Genomic DNA, 8,940 nt, shown 5'->3' with positions numbered 1-8,940 from the left:
GCGGCCTCCACCACCTTCTGAAAAGCTATTCGCGGCGGATTGGATTTCAGAAGGCGTTACCATTGCAATACAGGGATACGCAATTGTGCCACGGTCCCAATCGTTGCAATGTATACATCGCTGTTCAGCCGCGGTGCCAACATTGCAGCATGCGACCAAGCAGGAAGGGGCAGCAAAACCACAGATATACCACCTGGCCTAAGGCCCCGTTCACACTGAGCGGTTTATCGCGTGATTTCTGCCGCATATTTCCGCGCGAGCTCGCTCTATGTAGCTCGTCTAATGCATTTCAATGAGCTTTTCACATCTCACAGCTCAATGTCGCCTGCAGTTCGTCGTTCAAGCTTGTCGCTCGTACATCACCCTTTTTTCCACGCATATCCCGCAATTCGGCTCCAATAGACTCTTTGGTGTCACGCGAAATCCCGCATTATCGTCGATGTCGCACGACTTTGTCGCTCGATATCGCACCACAGAAGGGCCACTTTTGCACTGCAAAATGGAAGGAAAGAATGATGTCACATCATGATCGCTGTTGATTGGTAACAGCCCAATGTAGCAGCGACGAAGTCCCGCCCTAAAAAACACGCTATGTAGCGCGATAAAATGTGCACTGTTGCTCAATGTCGCACAATGTAGCTCAAAGCCGATCAGCGAGGAAAACGGCGCAATATCCATGCCCAGGCCCCAATATCCCTCATTGTGACTGGGGCCTAACAGCTGGGGGTCCTTTGGCTGTAGTCAGCACAGACTGATACCAAACGCCAAGACAGGAGAATCTCTCGCACAAGGGGTTAAATATTCCATGGCCATGCTCATCATCCTGCTCAGGTGTTACCCTCCCCGTTATATAACTCCGCAGCAGGAAGCGTGCTCTACTCTACTCTTGTGTGCCAGCTCTGGAAGTGTAGGTCTGCTGGGTGGGAAGGAACCTCGGTTAGCTGTGAGTGAATCGCTGCTATAGGATTGGGGATCTCTCAATGTAATGGTTGTTTGGTAGGGTGTTGGTGGGAGCATTGGGGGTTCATTTTTGCATGATGGATGGCTTTTTAGCATCTACCTTTATATATTTATTTTTGTATTTATAGTTGTGTTTGAGTGTTTTTGTATTTTAACCAATGGAAATCTAAAACAAATGCTTATTTTCAGACGCTCCATTGAGGTCTATGGGGGTCATAAACACCCAGTTCAGCTTCTGCTGTTGCTCATGTACTTTTCTGAGCTTCAGGTTTTGCGCTACAGATGTCTGAGTGCTCATATAAAAGCAATTACAACTCTGTTCTTAATACCTCCACTGCAAAAAAGTATATAACCTGGCGGCTATCCACACTTTGTTCTGCTTTTTTGTATTGCATTGGCTTTGCTCTTGCAAAATGCTCCCCTCCCTGGTTCCTGTTTTTGGGTTGCTCTGTCCCCTTACTGGGCCCCATGTAGCCCCCTTTTGTGTGCTAGGCTACAGATGAGTCTATGTCTACAGAAATAGAGCCCCAGTGGCAAGCCGCTCTATACCACTCCATATAACGGCTTGAAATTTTGGTTGAGGGTTTTTTGGGAGCTTTAACTATGAAATGCCTGGGTGTGACTTTGAAACTAAATGTGCCAATTGTAACTTCAATTTGTGGTCATGGTTTCTGGTGTGCGATAAGTATATGTAGCACCAAGTCCTTCTTCTGATCATCAAAACTTGGTGGATGTTTTATAGTGACTTAGGCCTGGTTCACACTTGGGTGTATTACAGGCCGTATGAACACGCTACAAAACGCCCAAAGAAGTACAGGAGCTTCTTTGGGTGTTTTTGTCGCGTGTTTCCATTGGGATACAGCCAAGTAGCCCTCGGAAATGTACGTTTGTGGCATGTTTTTTTTTGTTACCGCGAATGCGACAAACGTGCATATTCAATATGCCTAGGTGTGAACCCAGCCTTAAAGTGACCCTAAACTCGGATTAAATCCTAAAAATACATTCAAGTACCTCAACTATTAACAATGTATCTTATCACTCGGCTGTAGATCCTTCAATCATCTCTGAATTGGTGCCGACACTGTCCTTCCTTCTGGAGGGGGGCTACTTTTGTTCCCCATGGTCCCTGTGTGTGTTGTAAAGTAGTCAACCGCTCCAAGCTCACTCCTGGGATGGACTACAATCTCATGTTTAGTTTACTAGTTGTATTGAGATTGTAGTCCATCCTGGGAGTGAGCTTGGAGCGGTGATTACTTTACAACACACACAGGGACCATGGAGAACAAAAGTAGCCCCCCTCCAGAAGGAAGGACAGTGTCAGTACCAATTCAGAGATGATTGATCTACAGCCGAGTGATCCACAAATAAGATGAGTTTTTTTTTACTGCATTTTTAGGGCTGGTTCACACCACAGTCTGTGTTCCAGAGCGTTTGGCATCTGGAACACAGGCTGGTTCCTGGTGTTCAGAGGGTGTGGCGGTGCATTGAAGTCAATGGCACCACAGCCATGCCCCCCACCCCCCCACCCGCAGTGCGACCGCCTGCACCCAGAACGCAGGCACAATGCCTGCATTCCGGTCCAGTGCGATCTGCAAAAATAGCGCTTGCAGTATTTTTTTGCAGCAGGCACTAATGTGCCTGTGTTTGGGTGATTGCACTGCAGGGGGCATGGCTGCGGTGCCATTGACTTCAATGCACCGCCATGCCCCTGAACTGAAGCCAAAACTTTGTTTTTGTTTCCCATCTGTGATGCATTGGAATGGTTTCTCCACTTCCTGTCTGATTGCAGCAACCCAGTGAGGCAATACCTGGCAGTCAGTAGGGTCCCCTTGTTGGAGCAAATTGAACCGTGCTTTATAGGGTTTATTTTGCCTTCCTCTGGATCAACATTGGGTAATTGTGGGCATAGCGGTCTGTTTAGGCCTTTTTGTTTTTTTCTCTCTATAGGTTGAACTCGATGGACTTGTGTTTTTTTTTTTTTTGTTTTTTTTTTAACCTGACTAACTATGTTGTGTCCATGTTTGACATGCATTTTTGTGTGCATTTTGCATGGGACCTAAAAATTCACTAATCTGATGCAGCACAATGATGTCAGCAGCTTCATGGATTATCATGGTTCTAAGAACTAATTTTCATGTGTTTTTGGTGTGCTGTCCTCATTGTAGAGGACACGATGCACAGGTATGAACAGGCCCTAAAGCCTTTGTAATGACTTTCTCAATTAGTTTTGGTTTAGTATAATCTAATCTAGTGCTGCAGGCGGGGCAAGAAAAAAAATGTGCACTTTTATGTTTCTGTAACACTAGTTAACAATTACTGGTCAAACTGTAAAAGCTTTACTGAGAGGGATTAATATAAGAATAGACAATGCTGCTAAGCTAGCCTGTCTTGTACCATAGCCATAGTGTTCCGGTCTGTAGAGGTTGTACAGGAGCAGAAACTAAACCACTACCTGCAGCCTGCTAACCCTCGAAGAAGCAACTTTGTATGTTGTATGACTAGGGTTGCCACTTTTTCTTCAAGTGAAACCCGAACACTGTAGCGACACACGGACATTTTTATGGGAAAATGAGTTGCGCCTTATTCATATTTAAATGGCGTCACCCATTCATATGTAAATATCAGTCGAGACTATTATTAGGGGGCCAGTAGCCCCTATCTTAATTTTGGTTGCCCCTGTCTGCCTGACATCTTGTTTCTGCTGCCATGAAACCCTGACACAGAATTCAAAACCCGAACTGTCGGTGAATCCTGGACAGGTAGCAACCCTACGTATGACTGCAATGTTCCTGTGTGCTTGAAGTTTCTGGCAAAAGTCATCCTGGTATTGTATTAGAATGGCATCTGCCTCTGAGATGTGACTCTTTTATGAAGGCTGAGGAAAGTAGTTATCCGGATGGGTGAACTTGGTGCTGTCTCCTCCAACTGTCAATTCTCTGCCCCAGGTTACATCTCCAACCTTGTCTCAAAGTATCACCCTAACCGTCCCCTCCGCTCCTCCCCAAGACCTCCTGCTTTCCAGCTCCCTGGTCAACTCCTCCCATACTTGCCTCCAGGACTTCTCTAGAGTCTCTCCCATTCTTTGGAACTCCTTACCCCAACCTGTCTATCTCCCACTCTGTCTGCCTTTCAGCAATCACTAAAGACTCATCTCTTCAGGGAAGCCTATCCCACCTCAAACTAACCACTGAACTCTTTCTCATTCATCCCCACACAGCTCTCCCTTCTAGATTGTAAGCCCTCAGGGGTAGGGCCCTCCTTACCATCTTGTCTTGAATTGTATGGTGATTGTAATTTCTTCCTTATATTGTAAAGCGCTGCACAAACTGTTGGCGCTATATAAATCCTGTATAATATTCTTCAACATGGTGTCCTCATTGCAATCTTATTACATGTAACATTGATGCACAGTTGATATTGTGGTCTCCTACCAAATTAGGTGGAGATGGCTGCCTAATGAATTATGCCAACCAGGCTGACATTGCTCTGACTGCGAATGTCTCCTTATGGTTAGAGTTATGGGTGTGTTTCTGTAATAAATATATATATATATATATATATATATATATTATAAATTTTCTTTTATTTGGTGCAGTGTTTCCAAAGCCCACCTCTTACCAGTAATGTCTTTAAAAGGGATTATTGGTCTCAGCACAGATCTACCACTTGTGGTGGGCTTTAAGGACAAGTCCTGAATACCCCTCATTCAAAATTACAATCCCACCTCAACCTAATCACTGAACCATCATCTTCTCAAACAATTCATCCCCACAGATACCTCATGTATCACTGGCCCCTCCCTCTTAGATTGTAAGCCCTCAGGGGCAGGGCCCTCCTTACCATTGCATTGTAATGTCTTCCTTATATTGTAAAGCGCTACGCAAACTGTTGGTGCCATATAAATCTTGTATAATGGTAATAATTACAAGGCAATATTGTACTGAAAGGAAGAAACTTTGAACCATCTGAAAAATCACTTGCCCAGAAAATGGTATAGGTGGTGCATAGTGGACTTGGATATGCCAATAGTGAGAGCTCGGCCTAATTGTCCACTGGCAGTTTTCATGCTTGGCCATATTTCTGTTCCAGCTCCTCCTGTTTAGATTACATAATCTATGGTAAGAGCTATAATGGCTACAGAAGGTGAGCAGACCCAGCTGTTCTAGCACAGATCTCACCAACAGTGTCCAGAAATGAGATTCAGGTGGCTACTTACCAGCACCTGACCCTTTCATCTAACTGAAGCATTGTTGTTTATTTCAGAGTGGTCTCAAGACATGGATTCTACAATCAGTAACACCAGCAAGCTGGAAAAACCAGTGTCTCTCATATGGGGTAAGTGGAATACAGATGACGTTTCCTGCAAATAATGGGGTAACCTGTCCAAAATGGCAACACTGAGAAGTGTAACGTGCAAATTTTACAAGGAAATGTTAAGTGTGTCTTGCACAAAGTAAAGATTTAGCCAGAAGGGTTATGAAACCTGTTTAAGCTTTGAATGTGAAAATGAGATCCCCTGACATACAATGTTTTTTTATTTTATTTGTAGGGTTATGTGTATGCAATGAGCAGATATATCTGCATTGCATAAAGGCAATGTTTTTTTTAAGACCTTCGAGACCCGGTCTCATTGTAAAACCTTTTCATTAAAGCATGTCTAATGCTGATTGCCTTTTTAAAAATGGATTTCCACTTTAGAAGGAAAAAAACACCAGGTGGACAAAAGGCAGTATGATTGAAGATTAAGGGCAGTTTGTTCAGAATACTATTGCCATAGTTGCAAAGAGAAATGTAAGTTATGCTGAAGGTTTGGGCAGTTGCTATGTAACTTGTTTCTGGCTAATACAGGGTGTGAGCTGAATGAACAGAACAAGACATTCGTATTTAAAGTGGCAGATGAAGACAAGAGTGAGCATCAGCTGGCTTTAAGGACTGTGAGTAAACGTTTCTATCTTCTAGTGACATATCATTGACCTTAATGAAGTATAATTCAGTTTATTTGGATCATTGGTTCTTGCTTCCCTGTATAATGGTTGGCTTCTTGGCATGACTTACTACAACAATCTGCTGTCCATATACAGTATAGCTAATCTGTAGTGTTCTTTCTCAAACTGAAGAGATGTGACTGACCAGTGTAACCTTCCAATAGGTCTAAATTACAAGCCACTGGTCCATAGACACTGGGAATTAATGGTTCATATTGCAACCTGCCAAGTGGCATAGTGTGGTCCATGCAGACTAACTGGGGTTAGTTTGGGAAATCCTCTACAACTGGACGACTTCCATTCTTCCCCCCCCCCCCCCCTTTATTTTATAAGATTTTGTTATATTCTACATCCTTACTGTATTTGTCTCTAGGTATGTCTTGGGAGTAATGCAAAGGATGAGTTCCACGTAGTAGAAATAGTCCCTCAAGTGGTAGAAGGAAGTGCTAACAAACCAGTTCCCATTGCCACACTAAAGCCATCTATTCTACCAATGGTGAGTTTCCACTGACTGGATGTTCCGTGATGTTGGCAGAAATATTAAACCCGTCTCCTGTCACTTGCAGGCTACCATGATGGGCATTGAATTGACTCCTCCAGTTACGTTCCAGCTGAAATCTGGATCTGGGCCGGTGTATATTAGTGGTCAGCATGTTGCATGTGAGTATTGGTCTACAAGTTACATGGCTCTTGCATCCTAAACTATGCTGACAAGCCAGGCTGTGATCATTTAAAAGGATATATTGAAAGATCTGCATCAGACCTGGACAGAGCATGGGTTACTAAGAGTTGACACACTGCTTGGCAAACTTGACTATGACTGATCTGATTGGAAAGTCAGTTTGTTTCCTACTGGAGCTACGGCCACAGTACTTGTCTACTTGGTCAAGAGACAAGCAACTAACCTGACAGCTATAGTGCTGAAAAAGCATTTGGGTCCCTTTTTTTAGAATTGCACAGACCCACCTTTTTTGTAGCGCATGTGCTATATATTGGCATTCTGGCCACCTGAAGAATTCTAATTCTCAGTACCTCAATATGCCCTCAAAGGGCAGTTTACTGAATGAGCATTTCAGGGCAAAGGAACTCTGACTGGCACATGAACCCATTTTGATACTTGTGGGTAACCAAACCTGTATGCCTATAGCTTAAAGGAACCAGATGCTCTGCTGTCTTCAGTCAAACTACAGAGCATAAACTAGATCTACAATTTTAGGCTAGGTTCACATGTCGGCAATCCCAGGACTCTTGTCCCAAGATTGCATAATCTACAGAACTCAAAGTACTGAAGCTATTGTTGGGCAAATAGTGTCCTTGCAGGAGAAGTTGGCAATGGGAGCCTCTACAACTACAGGCTTTTAATCCTACATAGCAAAATTAGAACACCGGAGATATAATCTGTTTTGACCATTGTTCACCTTTTAGTGGAAGAGGACTACTCCTGGGCAGAGGATGAAGGTGAGGAGGAGGTGGAAGAGGAAGAAGAGGAGGAAGAAGAGTCTCCACCAAAAGCTGTAAAAAGGCCAGCGGCTTCCAAGAAGGCAGGACAGGCAAAGGTAGAGTCTACGAGTTTGTTTGTTTTAGCATATAAATGAGCTCCATTCACAAAGCTCATGCAGTAGGATAAGAATCGTCAAAGGCTTTCAGTTGCCAGATTTGACAATGAGCCCCACTGCTTAAAATAAAATGCTTATCTTGTATTAAAGCTTTGTGAATTTAGTTAATCAGTAGGTCACTGTTAAATATAATTATTCATCCCTTGTATAGCGAATTCGATCTAAACTTTTATGGCATTGGTGATGCCAGTCTGCAACCAAGCTTTAAGTAAACATAGAGTTGTGGGAGATGTGTACTAGAGCCCCTGTGCTACCCCCCTAGCATGAATCCCTGCAGGGAGCCGTGAGCGACAGTCATGGCTCTGCAGGGACATTATCGAGAAGTGAGCGATCGATGGTATGGGTTTGGGCTACTTCCTCCCATCTGGGTTGGACCAGAGCTCATGCTTCAGCACATGACAGAAAATTGTGGTCAGAGGCTAGTATATTCACAACTGGAATGGCAATGTTATAGATGTATTTAGTTTTCTAGTGCTTGGTAACTTTTGGTAATGAATTGTCTTCTTCCTAGAAGAAGAAAATGGAAAAAGATGAGTGAGTATTCACCTGAGGTGCTGGGTGTATGGTTGTGTTTATGTACACTTGTTGGTTTGGGGATACTTTTGCAGTTTCCATTCACGTGGTTGCCTCTGTACCTGTATTCACATCTCGCTTTGCCAAGTAATCAACTCTCCCCATACAGAAGTTCTGACGAGGAAGACAGTCCTGTCAAAAAGGTATGTTGCTTATAAATGGACCATGATTTGTTAGTGTGATCATGAGTGGTATTTGCAAAGGAGGATGGGAGAGATTAAAGGAGAACTATGAGGCGAGTGCTTTTCACTCATCCTCATAGTTCTAGCCGACCTGTGACAATTGAACTGTCGCAGGTCGGCTCGGGAGGTGAGCGAACACATGCCAGTGTTCGCTCACTTCTCGATCCTGTGACAGGGAGGGGCTGGATTCTCCCCGCTCCGATCCTCCAGCGCTGACTGGCAGAACGGAGGGGGCGGGTACAGCTGTCACTCACGCAGCTGGGCAGATCCAGACATAATTGTCGGGATCCACTTCAGCGTCCCAGTATACCGCAAGCTGTAACTCGCGGTATACTGAGCTTAGGGTGTTACTTGCATCTTCTAGTGATGGGTTTAGAAATGTCAAGACCCATTCTACTCCTTACCAGTTACTATGACTGGATGTGCCATTACAAGGTCCTCTTAGGCCCAAGGTGAAAAGGCCACAATCTGGACAGCTTCTAACATGTGCTGTGTGGGGTTTTAATTCTGTTTATATTTAAAGGGTTTTTACCATTTTAAACTCACTGTGTTGAACACACTTGACTCTGAAAATTCTTAACAATTGACTTGTTAAGAGGCTTGTAGACCTCTTTGGGAGTGCAG

The 8,940-nt window shown here is 44.0% G+C and overlaps 1 protein-coding gene across 1 annotated transcript in view; it reads left to right on the top strand.

Annotated features, from left to right (window-relative positions):
• The first annotated feature begins 894 nt into the window (after positions 1–894).
• Positions 895–8,940, top strand: part of NPM2 (nucleophosmin/nucleoplasmin 2) — an 8,481-nt gene continuing 435 nt past the window's right edge. Inside the window, exons 1-8 of the mRNA XM_018566211.1 lie at positions 895–907; positions 5,224–5,295; positions 5,809–5,894; positions 6,319–6,441; positions 6,512–6,605; positions 7,371–7,501; positions 8,073–8,095; positions 8,244–8,277. Coding sequence (XP_018421713.1) covers positions 5,238–5,295; positions 5,809–5,894; positions 6,319–6,441; positions 6,512–6,605; positions 7,371–7,501; positions 8,073–8,095; positions 8,244–8,277 — 549 coding nt within the window. The 5' untranslated portion in view covers positions 895–907; positions 5,224–5,237. The remainder of the gene's footprint in view (positions 908–5,223; positions 5,296–5,808; positions 5,895–6,318; positions 6,442–6,511; positions 6,606–7,370; positions 7,502–8,072; positions 8,096–8,243; positions 8,278–8,940) is intronic.

Source organism: Nanorana parkeri, unplaced genomic scaffold (assembly GCF_000935625.1).
Source record: "Nanorana parkeri isolate BGI_ZX_2015 unplaced genomic scaffold, ASM93562v1 scaffold924, whole genome shotgun sequence".
NCBI lineage: Eukaryota > Metazoa > Chordata > Amphibia > Anura > Dicroglossidae > Nanorana > Nanorana parkeri.
This window is presented reverse-complemented; position numbering and strand designations above follow the sequence as displayed.